The sequence below is a fragment of the Trichosurus vulpecula genome, chromosome 9, assembly GCF_011100635.1.
Source record: "Trichosurus vulpecula isolate mTriVul1 chromosome 9, mTriVul1.pri, whole genome shotgun sequence".
In the NCBI taxonomy this organism is placed as follows: domain Eukaryota; kingdom Metazoa; phylum Chordata; class Mammalia; order Diprotodontia; family Phalangeridae; genus Trichosurus; species Trichosurus vulpecula.
Genome location: NC_050581.1, coordinates 94667130 through 94691562, shown reverse-complemented (window position 1 = coordinate 94691562; position 24433 = coordinate 94667130). Strand labels below are relative to the sequence as shown.

General features: G+C 36.5%; 1 protein-coding gene across 11 annotated transcripts in view; it reads left to right on the top strand.

The window, feature by feature from the left end:
• MPDZ (multiple PDZ domain crumbs cell polarity complex component) overlaps positions 1-24433 on the top strand; it is a 228186-nt gene that overhangs the window by 78631 nt on the left and 125122 nt on the right. For all 11 annotated transcript variants that reach the window (XM_036737847.1, XM_036737846.1, XM_036737842.1 and 8 more), the window contains exons 9-14: positions 1358-1472; positions 2199-2287; positions 10459-10654; positions 12916-13005; positions 19742-19845; positions 21277-21423. In XM_036737847.1, the coding sequence (XP_036593742.1) occupies positions 1358-1472; positions 2199-2287; positions 10459-10654; positions 12916-13005; positions 19742-19845; positions 21277-21423 (741 nt within the window). The remainder of the gene's footprint in view (positions 1-1357; positions 1473-2198; positions 2288-10458; positions 10655-12915; positions 13006-19741; positions 19846-21276; positions 21424-24433) is intronic.

Sequence of the window (24433 nt, the reverse complement as noted above, 5' to 3'; positions counted from 1 at the left end):
CAAGTACAAATAGGGTGCATGTTGTATGGGATATATAGGATTTTTACATATGTATGCATATACACACAGAGGATAAACAGGATATACAGGATATCTAGGGTAAGTGGTAAATAGAGGATAAATAGGAAATACTTGAGGGAAGTGGGAAATGCTTCCTGGAGAAAGTGGGATTTTAGCTGGGTCTTGAAAGAAGCCAGGGAAGCTGGTGGGCAGAGATAAGGAGAGAGAACATTCTTGAAATGGGAGACAGCCAGGAAAAATGCCTGGAGCAGAAAGATGGAGTGCCTTGTTTGTGGAACAGCTGAGAGGCCAATGTTACTGGATAGAAGAGTACATGCTGGGGAGTAAGATGTAAGAAGACTGGAACATTACATATGTAAAGGGTGGGGGTAGAGGGAGTGGAGGGATAGATTATGAAGGGCTTTGAATGCCAAAAAGAGAATTTCTTATTTCATCCTGGACAAGATAAGGAATGACTGATGTTTATTAAGTAGGAAGTTGACATCGTTCAACCTATACTTCGGAAAATCACTTTGGGGGCTGCATGGGGAGAGACTTAAGACATGCAGACCCATCAGCAGGCTACAGGATTCCTTGTGCACTTCAGTGTCTACATACACTTTATTGATCTAGGAAAACATAATATTGTTGTGACGGAAAAAGCACTGGTCTTATAATCAAGAAACCTTCATTTGAGTTCTGACTTGTATAATTGTGGACATGACATGACCTCCCTGATGCTCAGATTCCTCATCTGTAAAATGAGAATAGCAGTCCTTACAACATCTGCCTCACAGGGTTATTATTGGGTAGTGTATTTGGCAAATCTTAAAGCATTACATAAATATGAACTGTCATTAGCTATATGAAACAATGGCTTGGGGTGGTGAATGGAGTGTAGAGGTGCAGAAAATCTTTTAATTTAAATATTAGGCTCTAGCTATTTATGTTTTCTCCCCTTTTATAATGTAAACTCTGTGAGGGAAAGGATTATTTTTGCATCCCTCAAGCCTGTTGATTGTTTGAGAGGATCAAGTTGAACTTCTTCTGGTATAAAAAAAATCGCCTCCAAAAGAGTAATAGTAGTCAATGACAAAGCAGAATTTTGTTTATAAAATTCCGCATTTTATGTAGATTTTCTGGGGCATCCAGAATTTTATTTTTGACCTATATGTATAAACTAACTATGTTAGATTAGCGAAAGAAGCAGGCCACATCACTAGACATTCTCAATACAGTATAGTTTTCCTAGCTTTCTGTGGAGTCTAAATCAGTCATCCCTACATAAGAATTGCATTTTCTTGAACTGAGCTACTCTCTATTTTTATTTGCTCTTTTTTGTTTTATTTTAATTTAGGTGGAAATGTCTATGCAGAAAAATGGAGACATTGAGACATTTGATGTAGAGCTCACCAAAAATATCCAAGGATTAGGCATAACCATTGCTGGTTACATTGGAGATAAAAAATCAGGTAATAATTTAAAATAAAATGTTTTAAAATTGTGTTCTTATAGCTTTCTACAATGTCTTTGCTTTATGAAACATTCTTTTTCAGATAGACATATAAACAATAAAGCTTCATTTAATATCCTTAGACTGCTTTTAAAAACACAACTTTAGAAACAGGGAACCCTAGGTGAAATGAGTATGGAAATACCAATCTTGATAAAGGGACATTTGAGGGACATTTGATCCCTTAATCCAAGGAAATGTAGTCGTTGAGGAGAACATAAGCATATAGGTCTGAATGCACCCTCTAGCATATGTAGTCATTTTATTCATATAAGCAGGATTTCTAGGTCATCATGCCATCAAAATAGGGGTTGGATCATAGAAGTGATGGCAGTAAAATAAAAGGTCAAATAAAATCTACTTTAATAATCTCTTTAATAATATGCCCAGTTTTTTTTCTTTTTTCGGTGGTGGGGAGGTGTTGGTCTGTTATTAGCATTAGTTTAAAACAGTCTTTTTGTTTCTTCTCTTTTAATAGCTGGCCACTGGGATTCCACTGTGCTGCTTATCTAAAATGATAGCTGGTAGAATCATATAAAATTGTAGATTTAGATATGGAACTTGGAATTGTCTGTTATGCTCTCTGTATCTTTAATTTAGATATTTCTAAGGGCATGCTTAGATTGTCATATAGAACAGTAATAAAATAGTAATGTTTGTTTTTGTTTTTTTAAACAATTCTCAGAATCTTCAGGTATATTTGTAAAGAGCATTACAAAAAGCAGTGCTGTTGAACATGATGGAAGGATCCGTGTTGGTGACCAAATCATAGCAGTAAGTCACTTTCCTCATCTTTAAAATGATGGGGATAGATTAGATTACTTTTTAAGAACTTGACATTTTAATATTATTTTAAAAGCTTTATTGATTGATATTTAATTTTTTATGTGACATTTCACTTATAAGGAAGAGAAGTAGATAAGGAAAAAAAAGTTCAAAGATAATTTCAAAACCTATATATAGATATAAGTCTATATATATGGCAAATGTGTCAGATATAGTATGTAATGTCGTAGGCTGGTAGTCCCCCACCTTATCTCTTCTTGGGGAGAATATTAGTCATTACATTTAAATTTATGTTATTGTAAACTAAATTATTTTTAAGGACCTTTCCATCTCTAACAATATTTGAATCTATTGCATATAACAACACTTCAGCTATCTTGCTTTATTGGTAAATGAAGTTCTCTGATTATGGAGTCTTTTGGATAATTGAAGTTTAACCTTTTAATAATGATAACCATATCTTGAAGATTTTGAGACATTTATACGTTCAGTTATGTTGTGCAGCAGACTGGAAATGGAATCAAATGTGTACTGTTTTCAAGTTTTACTCTGGATTGAATTTTCTTCAGTAAGTTCTTGGTATCTGTTTTATATTTTAATTATCACTTTAATATCATATTTACACATTAGATTTATGTTTTAGAGTAGTTGAGCCCAGAAATAACAAGTTTTAGTTAAGTGGGTCCTATACTTTCAAAAATTTTGAGTGTCCACATATAATAAAATTATGTACAATTATCTTAGTTAATTGAGGAAATATACAGAATATAGACCCCTTGCATTAACTCTATGACTCTGTCAGGAGTCCATGACCACAGATTGGGAATCATAACCTTCATATATGATGTAAACTAAATGCATGCAGTTACTCAATTGAACCACTTGGTGACACTCATGTTTTTCCTCTTGGACTGGTTGGGTGTGTAGTTTTGGACATACCAGGGTATCTTTTAATTGTGGGTATTTATTGAAAATTTTTAGAAGATATAGTCATTTTCTTTTAATCAAATTATCCTCTTTGTTTCTAATAAAGCAAAAGATGCTCATCAGAGAACTTTTGGGATACAGTTGTTGAGGGCAATTTTCAAAAGAAGCCTCCCAGGATCAGTAGTGATCTTAATCCAATTTAATGCTTTCTCTATGCTAAAACTTCTAGATTCTTTCAAAGACATAAAAATAGGAACAAATTACCAGATTCTGCAGGTCAGTGAACATTGGAGTTGGAGACTTAGCTCTGGTACTTACTACCTATATTACCTTAGATAAGTCACTTAACCTGCTGGAGATGAAGTTTCTTCATCTGTAAAGTGGAAATAATAATCATATATATCCTACCTACCTTATAGTACTTGTGTAAGAATCAAATGAGAAAATACATAAAGAGTAATTTATAAATGATAAAGTGCTTGGAACACTTTGCTTTCCTTCCTTCAAGCTCTGGTTCGCGTATTACCTACTGTAATATCCTTTTCCTCATGACTCCTGGTTGTGTTCTTCCCCCCTCCCACTGGTAAAAACTTTATATTTTCTCTGTGTATATATATATATATATATATATATATATATATATATATATATATATATGTATAGTGTTGATCTGTACACTGTGAACATCTTTATCTACACAGTAGAATGTAAGCTGCTTGAGGACAGGGGCCATTTCCTTTTTTTTTTTTTGTATTCCAGTGTCTGATATGTAGTAGACAATTAATTAATGCTTATTGAATTGAATTAAAAGAGACATGTAAATAATAGGCATTATTATTATTATTCCTTTATTATTTTCCACTGCTTTACCATGCATGACAAAGAGGTGGCTTAGGGCTTCGAAGGCTGGGTCAGGAGCATGCAAGCCCTGGTAGATGCAACAAAGCTGGAAAGGCATTTAGCACCGACCTGGCAATGGATTCTGTCTGTGGTCCGAGGAATAGGCTAGTTCAGTGCAGAAAGGCTCATCGGTAGAATGTGAGGTACAATATGATAAATCTTTTGGCCACAAACACTCAAGAAGCCTATTCAATAAGGTATGGAGGAATTCTTCATCGATCACCAGAGCACCCACCCTTAATAAAATCAGAGATTTTTGAAATAATCATTATAATTGTTATTATCTCCTTATCTTTTTTTTTTGATGGAATTCAGACAGAAACGTTCCTGGTGCAGCGCACTATCTTCTTTTACATTTAATGTTCTGTGGGCTACTATGGAGATGGATAAGGTGGATGAATTTTATAATTTAATTACAGTATTGGGATGTCAGTTCGCCTTCAGCAAGCTCATTGAAAGCATCTTGGGACAACTCCAGGTGTAGACAAGATGATGGGGATGCTACTGCTGCTGCTGCTTCCACTGCTGATTACTGCTACTAGTACTCCTCCTCCTCCTCAGACTTTTGCTTTCTGGCCTGTTACTTCCTACCTTCTCCATGGAGTTTTTCTTCGTGACTCCTAGCAGAAACTCTTTATTACCTACCTAACTGAACCTTGATTTTGCTTATTGAGTGGCCTTCACCCAATTTGTCTATAGAATACAAATAGCTTTCTTCAGTGTTTCTGTTTTGTATGACAAATAAACCTCAATCTGGAATTATGTCTGATTTACTACTTTCTCTTTTTTCACCTTACTTTCTGTATCTATTAGTAAGCTGTTGGCAAGTACCAAGGTGCCCTCTCATCCTGTGAGCACTCTGCTTTTTAACCCTTGCTCAAGCTTGGTCTCAACAAACTTATTTACTCCCTTCTTGACCAGCTTGTTTCTTTCTCTGTCCCCCTTCCTTTTTTTCTACTAAAACATTTGCACGTACTAGTTTTGGTTAGCAACACTGTACTTTGAATCATTTAATAGGCAAAAAAGTGAAGTAGAAATCAATCAGTCAATAAGCCTTTATTAAGTGCCTGCTGTGTACTAGCACTTTTGATACAAAAACACAAATGGTAACACGCTTTCCCTCAAGGAGTTTACAAAATAATTTTTTAATAAACAGAATATATGCTTGTGCACACATGGAAGTAAACAAATATATAAATTAAAATAATTTGAGCTATAGTACTATAGATTTGCCTAAACTTATCATTTGTTTTTTCTCATTGAGATGGAAGGCTATATAACCTCTTAGAGAGAGTAATATGACTTTTTAACTGAAAAGTTAATTATTGATTCAAAGGCCAAAGCTTCCAAGTTGTTTTCTTACTGTATTTAAAATCCTTACCTAGATATCTTCATCAAAGCTCTTTGGTTTTTAGCAAAATTCAAAATATTCCATTTTTCATCAGCAGTTACCATTTTAATCTCCTAGTTAGTTATAATTCCTTTTATTTAAAAAAATTTATTTTAGTTCCAATCCAATTTTTCACATTTACATCAATTTGAAGGGGAAACATTAGCACCTTGTGGATAATTTAAAACATGCCATTAAATGGTACTCAGCTCAGGTTGCATTTTCATGAGTATAGGCATAATTGAAGTTTCTTCTACTTGACTGTTCATTAATGTCAAAGTTGCTGTAATGCCAACCTCTTCAACCTCCTAGAGTTTTGGGTGCCAAGTAATAAACATTTCACTGTGGTTTTTTATATATTTATGGAGTTAAAACAGATAACTTTTAATTCTTTTCACCATTTTTAGACTTTTTCTTTTGTAACAATTAGATGATTTGTTTATTTAATTAATGTTAGATAGAATCAAACAGTTTCCTGGAAAAAAAAATTGGACTGGAGAAATGTTTGAATCTCAGCTCCAAAACTGCCTGTATTATTCTAAGCAAGTCATTTAACCTCACCAAGCCTCAGTTTCCTCATTGGTAAAAGGGGAATAATACTTGTACTATCTGCTTTATATAACACAACAAGGTTGTCATGAAAGAAAAAAACAGAATTGTAAACCTTAAATTACTGTATAGTTATGACATTAATAGCATTCTTTTTAAGCTTTTATTTAGTAGTTTATTTTTCCCTGTCCACATACAAAAACAATGTTTAACATTCATCTTCAAAACTTTAAGTTCCAAATTTTCTCCCTTCCTCCCTCAACATCCCCCATTGAGAAGGCAAGTAATTCCATATAGATTATACATGTACAGTCATGCAAAATACATCCATAATAGTTATGTCGTAAAAGAAAACATAGACAAGAAAAAAACTCAAGGAAAACAAAGTAAAAAAAAATTATGGGGGCAGCTGGGTGGCACAGTGAGTAGAGCACTGGCCCTGGAGTCAGGAGGACCTGAGTTCAAATCCAGCCTCAGACACTTGACACACTTACTAGCTGTGTGACCTTCGGCAAGTCATTTAACTCCAATTTCCCTGCCTTCCCCCCTCCAAAAAAAAGCATACTTCAATCTGTACTTAGACACCAACAGTTCCCTCTCTGGGGATGGATAGCATTCCTCATCACAAGTCCTTCCAAGTTGTTTTGGATCGAGTCATTCATGGCTGATCAATATTGCTGTTACTATGTACACAACGCATTTCACTTTGCATCAGCTCATGCAAGTCTTTCCAGGTTTCTCTGAGAGCATCCTGCTCATCATTTTTATAGTATAACAATATTCCATCATAATCATATACCACAACTTGTTCAGCCTTTCCCTAATTGATGGGCATCCCCTCAATTTCTAATTCTTTACCCCCAGAAAAGAGCTGCTATAAATATTTTTGTACATGTAGGTCCATTTCCTTTTTGTTTTTTATATTTTGGGATACAGACCTAGTAGTGACATTTTAATAGCATTCTTTTTGACTGATATATAATAATCTTTGTTAAAGACAGCTTGAGAATTACTTTTGCTTAAGAAAATCACTATAAACTTTCCCACAAACATTAAATAAGGACTTCAGAATATTACTATGCAAAGTTTGAAGTTAAATGCTGCCTAGTATGATCTGTGAAGTCATTCCGAAGGCTTTGGGTGTATGAGTAACTAGTATGATGCCATCCTAGTTGTGGTGGGAAGGTAAGAACTTTTAGAATTTTATCAACATTTCCCCACTAGTAAAAATCCAAAGTTATTTGTAGTGAAGAATTGCTATATCTTGGCAGCAGTTTGTGATATTACTGGATAGGATGAATCTCTCTTTTGTGATCCATTTTGCACTAAATGATTGACATCTTATGGTCCCAGTGATTTAGGCACCATAGCCAAGTCTATATCTCCATATATCCTGGTATATATGAAGACAGAGTAACCAAAACTGGTCAAGGTTCAACAACTTTACTTCTACTTGGCATTTGCCTTAGGAAGGAAGTATTTTTAAGTGCCTACTGTGTGCCAGCCACTATACTAAGTGTTTGATCCTCACAACAACCCTGAGTGGTGGGTACTATAACTATCCTCATTTTACAGTTGAAGAAACTGAGCCAAAAAGTTGTGGTGACTTGCCCAGGGTCACACAGCCTTTAAGTGTCTGAGGTCGTAAACTGAGGTATTTCTGACACTAGGATCAGCACTATCCACTGTACCACAAACTGCATCCTTGAATAGTTAGGGATACTATCCTGCCTGTTACTATTTTTTAAAAAAAAAATCTTTCCTCTTCATATATGGAGGAGGGGAAAGAAGAGGGGGAGGGAAGATTATATGTTTTAAGTATGAGCTATGGTTTCTAAGAATGGGGGAGAAAGTACATATTTTGTTTTCCTTAGACTATTTGATGAATTTAAATTATTGAAGTTAAATGGATAAGTGGGCATACAGTCTCTTTTGATATGCAGCTGTGCTATGAGAGAAAGCATGGAATTGTGAAACTCAAAATGAAAAAGCAAATCCTCAGCTTAAATTCTTTGGTATATTTTAAGGAATTCTGTGTAATCATGAAAATCTGTGTGTGTGTGTGTGTGTGTGTGTGTGTGTGTGTGTGTATCTTTAGGATTGGATTTTTGCCAGATCCTTTTTATAAAGATAAATTCAAGGGACTTATGTTAATCTTAAAGCTTATCCCCTCATTGGTGTGTGGAGATAATCTTGGCTTCTCAAAGACTGTACTACCCGGTTCCTCTAATGCAGCAAGAGCTTCATGTATGGGACCAGCAATGTATTTTCTGTCTGTAGTCTGGACACCCACTTCACCGAGTGTTGAGGGGTTGATGGTTTGTCACCAGCTTCTGAAATATGGCATACCATGACTTATTAAGGAGTTCATAAAGTCATGGACAGTGATCTATACTGTTGGAGAGAAAGCCTTTGTCAAGGAAATCATAAGTCTTGACAAACATTGAAGTAGGTCCGTGGATCTTGAGTTGGGAACAACCTTACATATCATCTAGAAGGACACCTCCTGTTTTCACATGAGGACACTTAGGTCCTGACTGGTTTGATGATTTGCCTATATAGGGAGTAGCAGAGTCAGGATTTGAACTCAGATCCTCTTGCTGCAAATCTGGTACTATTTCTACTGTGACTTTTTTAATTTGGCAAACATTTGCAAATTGTATATACAAAATAGTGAATAGATGAATAAGTTGAATTAGCTAATCCCCATGTGTGGAATGCTCTCCCTCCTCATTTCTTTCTTGTGATTTTCCTGGCTTCCTTTAAATCCCAACTAAAATCCCACCTTGTACAGGAACCCTTTGCCCCTCTTAATTCTAATGCCTCTCCACTGTTGATAATGTACAATTTATCTTCTGTATAACTTGTTTGTACATGTTTGATTGTTCTCTCCTTAATTAGATTGGTAGCTCCATGAGGACAGGGATTATCATTTGCCTTTCTTTGTATCCCCAAAGCTTAGCACAGTGTCTGGCTTGTAGTAGGTGCTTAATAAATGTTTATTGACTGATTGACTGTCATGACATTGCCTTACTGCCTCTGTGCCTTTGAAAAGGTTGTCTTCCATGCTTGGAATGTGCTCCCAACTCACTGTTACCTCTTGAGAATCTCTAATTTTCTTCAGAGGAAACTGGAGGACTTTCTTGACCTCCACCCTCAATTGTTAGTGTCTCCCCCAATAACCTCATACTTTATACCTGTTTTTTGTTTATGCATATATTTTTTGTGATGTGTCTCCCTTAAGAATGTAAGCTCCTTGAGTTAAGGGCCTATACAATTTTGTCTTTGTGTCCACTAAGCTTCAGAGGTGCTGAATAAATGCTTGTTGACTGAATATTTTATATCTATATATGCATGGGACGTCTTTATATGTCCTGTATCTCATGATGTGGAGGGTGACCCTGGCTTTTTAGAGGCTGTGTCAGTGGAGTGCATAGATTGGACAGTAGGCTGTTTATCTATTATGGAAGGACCATGCCAGCTGGCTTCATTCCAGAAAGATGGCTACTGAGTGGAGAATTTTTTTGGCCACAACAGTTCATATAGATGAGCTGGCAAGGAGAGGAAGGACTGCAGTCTCTGCCAATATAGGAATATTGATAATCTCATGGGTCCTTGAAATATTGAAAAATAATGTGTGTTATATGTTTGGGTGTTTTATGTTTGTAGTATGAGTTTATGCATGGCATTGACTATGCTTTATAGTCACACAGGTTTACAAACTTGTGTTATGAAAATTTAAACCCTTTCCTACATATATTTATATCCTTCTTGTCTTTGACTTGAGTAATTTACAGTGGCTTAAGGATTGCAAAAGAGCTAAACATTGTTCACATTGTTATAGTGTATAAAATAATTTCAGAATGAAAAAGTATGAGATAGTGATTATAGACCACATAAAATCACTATTTCATCTTTTTTTATTTTGGAATTTTTTTGTCATTAACTACGGATTAAAAAAGGAAGGTAACAACTTTTTTTTTTGTTCTAGCCATTATAGACTTGGTTTTAAGATAAAAAAAATTATAAGCATGGATTTACATTCCTCTGAGCTCCTAGAGTAATTATTTCTCAGCATGTAGTAAATATCTGGCAGTCCCTTGTATTGTTATCTGTCTATGTCTTATCAACCAATCAATCAACAAGCATTTATTAAGGGTTTATTACATGCTAGAAACTATGGTAAGTGCTGAGTGTTCAAGTGCAAAACAAACAAACAAAAAGAAATCATCACTGTCCTTTAAGACTTCTAAAATGTTATCTCCCAGCTAAAATATTAGCTTCCTAAGGAGGACTGTCCTCTATGTTATTGTATCTTTCATAGTGCCTACCCACATCTTTTTTGAATCAAGAGACATGTGTTTACACTTCATCTGACCTCCTTTTCTCTAAGGTGGATGGCACAGATCTGCAGGGCTTTACAAACCAACAAGCAGTAGAGCTTTTACGAAATACGGGACAAACAGTGCGACTGGCATTGATGAGAAAAACCACAAAGACAGAAACTCAGGCCAGGTCTGATGAGGACTTCAACACTCCTGTGACAGAGGACATTGCTTTGTCTGCTCCAGGTATTACTATAAGCAAAGGTAAACAAACTCACATTAATTATAATTTCATTTCAAGGTTAGGCTTAAACAAAATAAATAAAATTAAATTCTCACGTCGTCTTCTTTTCCACCCAAGTCCTATTCTTTAGCATAGTATGGAGATGATCATGGGTTCTCAAAGGTAAAAAAGCCCACAAACCTTGATAGATAAAAGGTAGTAAAAGCTTCCACCCAAGTCCTGTTCTTTACCACAGTATGGAGGTGATCATGGGATCTCAAAGGTAAAAAAAAAAGCTCACAAACCTTGATAGCTAAAAGGTAGTGAAAGCTAGAAAGGTTTTTAGAATGCCTCTGGTAACAAAAATGCTTTCTAAAGACTATTGACCTAACTAACTGTAGAGAAGTACATTACCAGAAGATTAGCCACCAAATGATGAATTTTTTGACTACAGCAGCTCATGAATCCATCTATGAAGGTATACAAGGTTTTCTCATCTCTTTTAGGGGAGAGAATATTTACGTGGATAAAATCACATAGCTTTTGAGGTTGAAAGAGTGGTACACTTTCTCCATATAAGCTATCAAGCATATGAGAAGCAGTGTGGGGTAATGGATTTGAGAGATCTGTGATCAGTCTCCAGCTTTGTGACTCCGTGCAAAAGACAGTATGGCATGAGGATTAGAATGGGAGATTTAGAGTCAGAAAGATTTGTGTTTGAATCCCTCTTAGACACAATAGCTGTGTAACCCTGGAACTTTACTCTGCCTTTGTTTCTCTATTTGTAAAATGGGGATAATATAGCTTCTACCTCACAGTGTTGTTGAGGTAATATATGTTAAGGATTTTATCAACTTAAAGCAGTCTGTTATTTAGTCATTTTTAAGGCATGTTTGATTCTTTGTGACCCTATTTGGGGTTTTCTTGGAATGGTTTGCCATTTCCTTCTCCAGCTCATTTATAACATGAGGAACTGAGGCAAACAGAGTTAACTGACTTGCCCAGGGTCACCCAGCTAGTTAAGTATCTGAAGATTTGAACTTAGGAAGATTAGCCTAGCCCAGTGCTCTATCTACTGCACCAACATTTATTAAGTACCTAGTGCCAAGCACTGTGCTAAGCCCTGGGAATACAAAGAAAGGTAAAATGCATTCCCTACCCTCAAAGAGTTCACAATCTAATGGGAGAAGATTACACATTAAAAAGGCAGGGGGCAGGAACAGAGCAAGGGGAGGTAGGGTACCCAGCATAGGTGCACAAAATCCTGCAGCCAGATGGGAAATTCTGAGGTATCTATCTTGGGCTCCCTCATTAACCAGAGGATGTGGAAGGAACTCTGATGTTCATTCTCCACCCTCTGTAATCTGAGGAAAGGAAGGGTGTAAGGGGTAGGGGGACTTTGAAGGTATGAGTTTCAGAACTGATGGGATCTTTTAGGAAGATGTTATTTTCTGGAGACAATGGTGAAGTCCAGGTGAGCAGCAAGGGAGGAGTGAAGCATTATATAACTGTTATCTATTATTATGTAAATATATGCTATTGTGATTAATATAGTGTAAAAAAAGTTGGTAAAGTAGGAATACCTTGAAACATAGTGATATAGTTGACTATAGAATGGCATTTTATACAAGACAGATCAATGATGACTTCCATTTTTAAAGGTTTATTTGTGTCCTACAGTAAAATTCTCTAGTGCCTCTTTGTATTTTAGATGTGACTTTGTGTTCTCAAAGGCTAAGATAGTAGAGTACAACCTGTCTTTTCTTTTATTTAAATATTACACCCCTTCATACACTTTATACACTAGCCAGATATCTCACTCTGCCATCTCTCACATCCATGTACTCATGCAGTCCATCCAACAGATCTACAATGTGTACCTTTTTCCTCTCTGTTGAAATCTTCTTCCTTGAAGAAACAGCTGGGTTGCTCTTTGGAAAATTTACCTAATCTTTCTCCAACTGAATTTTGCAGATTTTTTTTGTTTCTTTTTCTTCTTTGTAACATATCATTCTTTATATTACATGTATTGTCATGTGTGTGCGTGTAATACATGTACTTTCATATATGTGTATTATATACATATATAATATATATGTGCATATATATGTTGTATCCTTTAATAGATGGTAAGCTAGAAAAATGCTGCCATTTTCATTTCTGTACTCCTAGCACCTAGCAGAGTAATTTGCACAGAATAGTTACTTAATACATGTTTTCTGAATTGACTGTGCTGTTGGAAAAATGTATGTATCATGATTGTATTAAAAACAAAAAAAAACTAAACACGTTCTGTTTTTAGAAAACTGTGACAAGGATGCTGTTTCCCCAACAGTGGAGACAGATACTGGCATGTTGCAAAGTGGAGAAGGTGAAAAGCATCCAGAACCAGGTGAGTATATGCTGTGTGTGATTTTTAAGAAGAGAAATACTTTTCATGTAATTTAACACAAACATGATTAATGGATACAAGGCATGAATACATAGTTGATGTACTCATTTTCTGGGTTAAGTTTTCTTCTCTGTAGATCAGCATTCACAAAGGAGCCTTTGGACTTAAGGCAATTCTGTTGACACTTGAACAATGATCATTTAAATTGGCAAACACTTAATTAAGGACCTGCTGTGGGCAAGCCCTGCTTCAATCCCTTATGGACACATTGGCAGAGACTAGAGTGAGCAAATATAAATGATATCCTGAAAGATTTCTAGATGAACTCTAGAGAGTCTTTATGTCAACAAACCATTCACAGTTAAACTACCTAGTTTGCTAAGACTGGTACATAGGCTTCTGCACTCACATCCCAAGGTTCTTTTGGTGTTCCTTCTATTACCAGGAGTTTATTCTGTATTGGCTCTGTTCTCTGTATTGTATAAAACTGAGGGAAAAATGTAACTTCTTTCCTAGGAAGCAGCCTTCTTGAATCAGTGAAACTTTTTTAAAGGGTTTCACATATTTAGAAATAGTGGATGACATTAATGTATTTCGGTGCTCTAGCATCACTGAGATTGTGACTGGGTTGCTTTACCACATGATAGTCTGTGAGGGTGGCCTAGAAGAATCAAGGTTAGTTCTAGAGTGGCTTAAAGGACTCTGTTCATATCCTAGTTCTGGAACCATCTTGGAGTAGATCATATTTGATGGTGAACCATGTCTCTTTTTGAAGTTTTAGATTGCTTCTGGTTCTCTCTAATATCAGAAACAATAATATGTATATGTATATACATACATACATACTTGCATGCATGTATATGTATACACACATACATATATGTATGCACACTTGCTAACATCTTTACAATACCTCAATCATCAATAAGCATGGACAAACCCTAAACTTACTTAATGATTACTTGATACTGCTATGCTTCCAGATACTCTTAAAATTTCCTTCCCTGACAGGTCAGTTCAGAACAATTCATTGGACATTTATTAGGCACCAATTACTTTCTTTTTATTTGTTTCTCAAAATTAATTTTTATTGACATCTTTTATCTTTACATGACCAAAATTTCTCCCAGTGTTCCCTTTCCCCTTCCAGAATGTTATCCCATATAACAAAGAATATTTCCAAAGGAAAAGAAGAAAAAGATTTTAGAAATCTGAGAAACTGATCAATATATCAAAAAATGTCTGAAGATGTATGAAGTGTCCCACACTACTGGGATTTCCCCCTCTGCAAAGGAATGGGTACCCATTACTTTGGATGTGGTTGGTAGATACTGGGGATACTAAGATGAAAATGATATCATCCCTTCCCTTCAGGAACTTGCAGTCCACTGGGAGCTATTTGACATCAGCACAGTTAAATATAATATTGAGTAAGGTAGACAAGCAATAAACACTTTTTAAATGCTTGGGGTGTGCCAGGCACTGTGTTAAGCCCTGGAAATATAAATATAAGCAAAAAGAAATAGTCTCTGCCCTCAGGGAGCTTAGATTCTAATGTGGGAGGACAGGGACAGCACACCAAGAGGAACTGAAAGGTGTGTGTGTGTGTGTTTGTGTGCGTGTGTGTGTGTGTGTGTGTGTGTGTGTTAGGGTGAGGGGAGAAAGGAGGTGGTGATGATGGTGAAGGTACCTGGTGAAGTCTGTAAAGTCAGAACCATGGATAGGCGATTGCCCAACCTAGTCTCCCTCCCAAAATGGAAAGGCTCAGGAGGAACTAACTCACCAGTTGGAGAAGGGAAACATCATAGCAGATGTTCTAGGGGAAGGAGGCCCCAGGAACTGAAGACTATTCCAGGCTAAGAATGCAACAGAGGCATTATTGAAGTTCAGAAAGTTAGAATCACAGCTGGATGGGGTCACAGCAAAGGAGGTACATGGACAGTGATATAAGAAATTTTGATAGACAAAATATGCTTGTATTCCCTTGCTTTGCCACTTTGTCCCCATGTCTTATTGGGACATTTGTCCTTCAGTTTCCTAGTCCATCATACCTATTCTCCTTGTACATGGTTTGGCTTGGAATTAGCCATTTCACAGAAACATAAAGTTTTAAAGTTGGAAGAGACCTTAGAGTCTATTTAGTCTAACCCATACCGAAAGGAATACCTACTATAACATGTTTAGCAGGTGGTTACATATCTTCTGCTTGAAGCTCTCCCATGAGATCTTCCCATACAACTCATCCTACTTTTGGAGAGCTCCAATTGTTAGGAAAATTTTCCTGATATCATACCTAAATTTGCTTCTTTGCAACTTCTACCCACTGCTCCTACTTCTAGTCTTCTGGGTCCAATTAGAATAAGTTTAATTCCTCTTTGTAATGTTAATGAGGAGTAAGATCTTCCCCACCCATCAATAGGCCTCATGTGGAGCCCATTAATGGAAGCTTGCTTGCTTGTATGAAGGCTTTCACACCTTTTGTTAATTTCTAATTAGGCACTGAACCTAAAGAGTGTATATTCTGAGAGGTGAGCTTTTGCTTTGAGGTGAGCTTTTGCTTTTGAGAAAGATTTGATTCCCTGGTTGAGACTCTGAGTGGCCGTATGTTCAGAGCTCCCCAACTCCTCAGAGGTAAAGGCTCTCTCTATTCAGTGGTGAATGTAAAGCTTTGATTCAGGCAGTAGAGCCCCGTATGTTGGTCTTTATTTCTTTTTGTATTTTTTTCTATGTAATTAAAGATCACTGACCCATTTTAAGTTGCTTGCCTTATGAAGCAGATCTAAGAACCTACGCTAGCAGCCATCCTGGGTATGCCAGTGTGGTTGCCAGTACACTCTTCCATATGACAATCTTTAATATAGTTAGAGACAATGGTCATTTCCCCTCCCTACCCCACCCTGGGTCTTCCCTGCTCAATCATCCTGAGTGGATGGACTCAAAGCCATTCAGGTTGCTCCTTTCTAGAGGCTCACCAGCTCATCAGTGTCCTTAAAACTGTGGCACCTTAGAACTGAACATAGTTCTGCAGGCACAGTCTCTCCAGGGATGAATACAGAGGAACTATTACCTCTTTATTCATAGAAAATATACCTCTCTAGCATAGCCCAATATTGCATTAGGTTTTTTTTTTGGCTACCAAATGATGTTGTTCCCTCAAAGTGAACTTTTAGTTCACTAAAAGCCCCAATTGCAGACAGAAGACTGTCTAACCATGCCTTCCACGTCCTCAACTTGTGGCATTTCTTTTGCACTCAGATGTAAGACTTTACATTTAGCTCTGCTGAATTTCATCTTCTTAGTCAGCCCTGTGTTTTAGCCTATTAAGATTTTTTTTAGATCCCATCTCTGAATAGCTCTCCTCCTTAGTTTTGTGTCATCTGCTCTTTTAGTGAGCATGCCAATTACGCTTTTATCCAGATCACTGATAAACTTTTAAAATTGCTTAGGGCCAAGCACAGACATCTGGGACACTAGGGAAGGGTGAGGGATGGGAAGGCAATAAACATTTATATGGTGCCTACTGTGCCATGCATTGTGCTAAGCACTTTACAGATATCTCATTACACTGCCAACCTCCTGCCATGAGCAACTACTCTTTAAGTTGACTATTCAACTAATTCTGAATACCTTTAGTCATGTTATCATAAAGCCATAATTTTCTATGTTTTCCACAAAAATAATATGATAGGACTTCTCCAATGCTAAAATCTTGTTAAACTTTATCTAGTTCAAGGGTTTTTAACTGTTTTTATTCCTGAACCTTTTTGGCACTCTGGTGGCACCTATGGACGCCTTCTCAGAACAATGTATTTAAGTGTATAAAATTTTAAAAAACCCCGGATTACAGAGGAAACCAATTATATTGAAATACAGTTTTAAAATATTTTCAAAATAAATTCACAGTTACTAGGTCAAAAACTCTGTTCCTTGACATTACTCTAATCTGCTAGGTTAATAGCTCTGTCAAAAAGAGGAAGTTTTAGTTTGGTGTGACCTCTCTTGATGAGGCTATTCTAGTCCATCAATAATAAAAGTCAGATTTATTGATATATAGTTTGTGGGCTCTGTTCTCTTGTTTTTTAAACAAATGCTACATTTGCCATTCTTCCATCTTGTGACCCCTTTCCTGTTTTCCATGATTATTCAGATACTACTAATAGTGGCTTAATAGTCACATCTGCCACTTCTTTCTGGAGCCAAGGAATGTAGTTCGTTTGGGCCAGATGATTTGAACTGAGTCAGGGCAACTAGGTGTTTTCTTACTATCTCCTTGTTGATCTTGGTTTCCAACTCCCTATCAGACATTGTTTTGTCATTTCCAGTGTAAGGAGTCATTTTCCTAGGTACTCAAGGCAGAAACAAAATAATGATTTAGTAGCTCTGCCTTTTCTCTTTTGTCAGTTATTATCATCCTATCCATCTCAAGCAGAAGTTCTATCACTTCTTATATCTTCCTCTTTTCACCCAATATAGTGAAAAAATTCCATTTTGTTGACAGCCTCAGCTTATCCTGAGCTTTACCATTTTGATACTGTTGTAGTACTATGACCTAGTATTCTCTTACCTACCCTTGCTTCTATCTTCTACACATATCTTTTGAAAACTCTATGTTTATTGTGAACTTGTGCATCCTCATTGTTCTCTTAAGACAACTAGTAAGTTTCTTCCTTACTGGAAATTTCTTCCTTGTCTTCAAAAATTGCATTCTTAAGAGTTTCCCATTCCTCATGAGCTAACTTCCTCTGAAGGATTTTAGTCCTACTTATCTTCTAGACTTTTGGAAATCTGTTTTCCTAAAATCGAGGGTACATGGGCAGTAACCAAGTTCATGCCTGTCCTTCTGTATGAAAACTTTAAAAGGTAGTGGTCACTTCCCCCCACCAACCAATCATTTTCAATCTCAGCACCCTGAAGGGTCGTGAATCCCTTAAGCACATGGATGATTTCTTATGTATCTCTTCCTGTCCCAGAGCCTCCAGCCCAATGCTTTGCTAAACTTCTTTGAATGAATAAATGAACTTGGTTACTGTTGTCTCTGAAGTTTTTTCAAATAGTGTATATAGAATTACCAATTTAGAAATAACACAAGTTACAAAATAAAGTTTCCTGAATTCTTAGTGTCCCAACTTAAATTAATGAGGCCGTTTAGCTTAGAGACCTAATGAGTCAGCAGTTAGTAGTTCAATAAGAAAAACACTTGCCAATAAAGAATATCTTTGTTGAACAATAAAACTTCCCTTTAGGGTGAGTTATTAAACTAAGGACCATGTTTTGTAGAGCAATAAGGATATAGTAAGCAGGAAAAACAAATGCAAACTTGGCTTTATTTGTTTGTATTATCTGCTGAAACTTGCGGAAAGATTTTCATTTCAGTTGTTTTGACTTGCTAACCCTGTAAATATGTTGACATGACAACAGACATTCATTTTGAGAAGTTATTAAATGGTAACTATAGATATTGCAGTCATTTCATACCTTTGGCTACAGTTCTACCATAGGAAACATTTAATCAAAATTGAGTCGTCTTCTTGCTTTAAGAAAACCAGTATAAAAAAATCCAAACTTGTAAAAGATAAATTAGAACGTAATGGTTTACTTTATAAAAAAAGGACTTACCACTTCATAGTCTTTTCAATAGACAACTTCCTTAATGAAATGAAAATAAAATTTAATTTACAAAAATATGTTATATACACAACTCATTGGAGACCCATCTGTTGTGTAAATCAAGGAACACCTATATTATGATCAAGATCTTTTGCCAAACTTAAGAGTGGCTTCAAAATAAAGTCTGTACTTGGTTGCAATATAAATATATATACACATACACAGAAACTGAACCTATGTCCAGAGAGATGCAACCGTCTATAATTAGGGATCAGATTGGCCCAAATTGAGGGGTTGGGGGGGTTATCTTCACCCAATTCTGATGTATCACTATTTTTTGAAAGAGGACTTTGAGTAATAGGAATGTGAGATCGCCTGCATCTGCAGTGAACACAATAACCAAAACAATGGAATCCATTAGAAAGTACTGGTGAGACATTCAGGCTCTGTGAACTTGGCTTTGATGAGCTAGGTTGGCAGAGAAAGGCAACAAAATTAGTTTCCCCATGGGCAGGGTTTTATTTCTATTGCTTATTTGAAGCCAGAGCCAGTGCTTCTAGTTTTAATGGCTGTGAATGGCCTTAAATGTTTTTCTGAAATTAGATGGGGCAGTGAATGGTGAGAGTAAGGAGCAGTTTGTAGGTAGTCTATCTAACAGACCAGTTTCCAAATCCAGGCTGTATCAGAATGTGGACCTACTGAAAAAATCCAAGAGAAGAGCAGTAATCAACAGGTATATGTTAAGTTTGTTGATTGATGAGTCAGCAGGCACTATTAAGCACCTACCACCATCAGCCAGGCACTGGCCTAGTCATTGAGGATTTAAATACAAAAGTGAGATAGCTCTTGCTTTCAAGGAGGTTATATTTTACTGAGTCAAAAAAAGCTTCTCAAAGAAACTTGAGCTGGGTCTCAGGATGAAATAACCATGGATTGCTAGGAAGAAAGTAAGAGAACATTATGGGGAACAGCATAGGAAAAGGTATAACCAGGCATGAGTGGGAAACAAAAAGGGTTATAATGAGACTAACTTAAACGGGGACATTTTGTTCAATGAGTTAACTTTGTACCAAATTTCAAGATGTGAAAAATGTTGTAGTCAATTAAGTAATGGCTTTAATTATTTTAGACCATCAGCTACCAGAAGAAGTAGAAGTTGATGAAGGACAGCTTCAAGAAGCAAAATTGCGGAATAAGTGGCAAAGGATTATGGGCCTTAATTATGAAATAGTGGTATGTTAACCTTTATGCCCTGATTTTAGCATTATTTTAGCATTATCTGTTATATTTGCAATAGACTTATTATTTTAATAGAGATTGAATATTCCAGCTTCACATAAGGAAATGCAAAAGGCTAAAGAATTATTCAAGTAATATGGAATTTTTTATATTAACAACAATAATCTATTATTATCCTTTGTAATTTGGTCCCAACCAATTAATGTCTTGGCCTTTGGGGAAGACTAAAATTTCTAGTGCTGACCTGGACTCTGGAGTCAATTTCTTTTTAAAAGGCTGATTAAAAACAAGAAAATAAAATAAATGAGAAGGAGAAAGTAAGGATGTAGTGAATCCTCCTAAAGCTGAATTTCCAAATTCACATAATTCATCAACTTTCCAAACTTTGATTAGTACCTAGGGCATGTTCCAACAATAAATGGTTACAACCGTGAATTACTTTTCCTTACTCTTCCTATGCCATAGTGACGTGAAGATTTTTTATTTGCCTTTGTATAGCTGTAAGGTCCTCAGGGTTTGGCAAGAACAATCAGGTATTGGGTTAGATGATACTCTTGGTAGGGTTCAAATTCCTATGGATTAGAGAGAAAATTGATCCTTTTAGCAAACACAACCCTAATTATGTGGCACATAATTTACAAAGCACTTTCAAGATCTTTCTCTGAGGCTTTCATAGTAGTTACTTAGACAAAAAAAAAGCTCTATTAAGGTAGTGGGATGCAGTGGAAAGAACATTGGATTTGGAGTCATGAGACCTAAATTCCTACTTGGTGCAAACTTGTTTAGTCCACTTGACTTCTTGAGTATCATTTTCCTCATCTGTAAAATAAAGTTATTGGACTTATTAATCTCTAAGGTCTCTTCCTATTCTAGAGCTTTTGAGCTTTATAAGTAGTGCTTTAATTTCTGACTATGTGTCACTGGGGAAAAACAAAGAAAAAAATTGCATTAGCTTTTGTTAATTAAAAAAAATATATCTCCAAGCAAGAAGGAATTCTCCCTGTAATGCAGAATGGATGCTACGAATTGAACTCTTCCATAGGAAACTCCAGAAACTTATGGAACAGTTATGCTTGGCCACTCTTGACTGCCACTGATATTGGAACTTGGAGCTAAGGTTAATTCCAGAAACTTATATACATCAGTGACTTTCCAATAGGAACATAACAATTTCAGCAGTATTCTGATGACTCTCTCTGTCTCTGTTTCCTTCCCTCTATATATATTCTCTCTCTCTCCTTTCTCATATATACATACACACATAGGTAAGTATGTGTATATATAGTGTATAATTATATATAATTTTATTATTAATTCATTTAATCAGTTATTATATTAAATAATTTTAGTTGATAACATTTGCCTTTACATCACAGTTATTCATAGAAGAGGAAATAAAAATATATATGATTTCCATCCTTCTAGGTTGCCCACATGAACAAGTTCAGTGAGAGCAGTGGGTTGGGAATAAGCTTGGAAGCAACAGTGGGACATCATTTCATCAGATCTGTTCTACCCGAAGGGCCTGTTGGACACAGTGGGAAGCTCTTCAGTGGAGATGAGCTACTGGAAGTAAGAAATTGTTTCTGTTTCCTTCCTTAAATAAGTTTCTGAAAAAAGCAATAGAGAATTCCTTTTCAGGTATGTATTGAACAGAGGAATAATAATAATAATTAGTATCTATATTGTGATTTTCAGAATGCTATACAAATATCATTTCATTTGATCCTTACAACAGTGTCGTGAGGTAGGTGAGGTACCTTCACCTATTTTATAGGTTAGGGAACACAATGAGAGAGGTCAAGTGATTTACCTAATACTGTATATGGTTAGTCATTGTCTAAGGCAGAATTTTTGAACTCGGGTTTTCCTTGAGTTCAAGTATAGTGTTCTATCCATTGCATCATTTAATTATCTCCAGGATGACCTTTAGCACTTAACAACCATATATAAAAGGGTTCAGGTCAGAAATATATGGTTAAACCCTAATCTCTAAGCCATAATACTAGCAAGAGCAGATGTCAGTATTAGTTTACAAGTATTTTTTTGTTTATTTTTGTTCATTTTTTAATTTAAATTATTTAATATATTTATTTTTCAGCATTGATTTTCACAAGAGTTTGACTTACAAATTTTCTCCCCATTTCTACCCTCCTGCCCACTCCAAGATGGCGTATATTCTGGTTGCCCCGTTCCCCAGTCGGCCCTCCCATCTGTCACCCCACTCCACTCCCATCACCATTTCCTTCTCTTCTCTTGTAGGGCAAGATAAATTTCTATGCCCCATTGCCTGTGTATCTTATTTCCTAATTGCATGCAAAAACTTTTTTTTGTTGTTTTTGAATGTCTGTTTTTAAAACTTTGAGTTCCAAATTCTCTCCCCTCTTCCCTCCCCGCCCACCCTCCCTAAGAAGGCAAGCAATTCAACATAGGCCATATGCATATCATTATGTAAAACCCTTCCACAATACTCATGTTGTAAAAGATTAACTATGTTTTGCTCCTTCCTAACCTATCCCCCTTTATTGAATTTTCTCCCTTGACCCTGTCCCTTTTTGAAAGTGTTTGTTTTTGATTACCTCCTCCCCCTGTCTGCCCTCCCTTCTATCATCCCCCCTTTTTTATCTTCTTCCTCCTTCTTTCCGGTGGGGTAAGATACCCAATTGAGCGTGTATGGTATTCCCTCCTCAGGTCAAATCCGATGAGAGCAAGATTTACTCATTCCTCCTCACCTACCCCCTCTTGCCTTCCTACAGAACTGATTTTTCTTGCCACTTTTATGTGAGATAATTTACCCCATTCTATCTCTCCCTTTCTCCCTCTCTCAATATATTCCTCTCTTATCCCCTAATTTGATTTTATTTTTTTAGATATCGTCCCTTCATATTCAACTCACCCTGTGCCCTCTGTCTATATATATATGTGTGTGTGTGTGTGTGTGTGTGTGTGTGTGTGTGTGTGTGTATGTATACATAGATATATATATACACCTACATATGTACATACATAGACACACACATATGTATATATATGCATACACATATATATGCATATTCCTTTCAGCTACTATGATATTGAGGTCTCATGAATCATACACATCATCTTTCCATGTAGGGATGTAAACAAAACAGTTCAACTTTGTAAGTCCCTTATGATTTCTCTTTCTTGTTTACCTTTTCATGCTTCTCTTGATTCTTGTGTTTGAAAGTCACATTTTCTATTCAGCTCTGGTCTTTTCACTGAGAAAGCTTGAAAGTCCTCTATTTTATTGAAAGTCCATATTTTGCCTTGGAGCATGATACTCAGTTTTGCTGGGTAGGTGATTCTTGGTTTCAATCCTAGCTCCATTGACCTCCGGAATATCGTATGCCAAGCCCTTCGATCCCTTAATGTGGCAGCTGCTAGATCCTGTGCAATCCTGATTGTTTTTCCACAATACTCAAATTGTTTCTTTCTGGCTGCTTTCAGTATTTTCTGCTTGATCTGGGAGCTCTGGAATTTGGCAACAATGTTCCTAGGATTTTTCTTTTTGGGATCTTTTTGAGGAGGCGATCTGTGGATTCTTTCAATTTCTATTTTGCCCTCTGGCTCTAGAATATCAGGATAATTCTCCTTGATAATTTCTTGAAAAATGATACCTAGCCTCTCTTTTTGATCATTGCTTTCATGTAGTCCAATAATTTTTAAATTATCTCTCCTGGATCTATTTTCCAGGTCAGTGGTTTTTCCAATGAGATATTTCACATTGTCTTCCACTTTTTCATTCCTTTGGTTCTGTTTGATAATGTCTTGATTTCTCATCAAGTCACTAGCTTCCACTTGCTCCAATCTAATTTTTGAGGTAGTATTTTCTTAAGTGGTCTTTTGAACCTCCTTTTCCATGTGAGTATTTCTGCCTTTCAGGATATTCTTCTCATTGGCTTTTTGGAGCTCTTTTGCCATTTGAGTTAGTCTATTTTTTAAAGTGTTGTTTTCTTCAATATTTTTTTCAGTATTTTTTTGGATCTCCTTTAGCAAGTCATTGACTTCTCTTCCCAATTTTTCCTCTACTTCCCTAACTTGCTTTTCCAAATCCTTTTTGAGCTCTTCCATGGCCTGAGACCAGTTCATGTTTTTCTTGGAGGCTTTTCATATAGGCTCTTTGACTTTGTTGCCTTCTTCAGGCTGTATGTTTTGGTCTTCTTTGTCACCAAAGAAAGATTCCAAAGTCTGAGACTGAATCTGAGTGTGTTTTCACTGCCTAGCCATGTTCCCAGCCAACTTACTTGACCCTTGAATTTTTCGTTGGGGTATGACTGCTTGTAGAACAAAGAGTACTTTATTCTGAGCTTGAGGGGATGCGCTGTTGATTTCAGAGCTCTTTCTATACAGCCAGCTCTGCCACAGCAGCACTCCTCCTTCCCCAAGAACCACCAACCCAGACCTGCAGATCTTAAGCTGGCTCTGCACTCCTGCTCTGATCCACCACTTAATTCCTCCCACCAGGTGTGGCTGGGTCCGGAAGTAACTGCAGCTGTAGTTCTGTAGCTGCACCACCCCTGCTGCCTCCAGGGCAGTGGCTGAACTGCAAACTCTGTCCCAC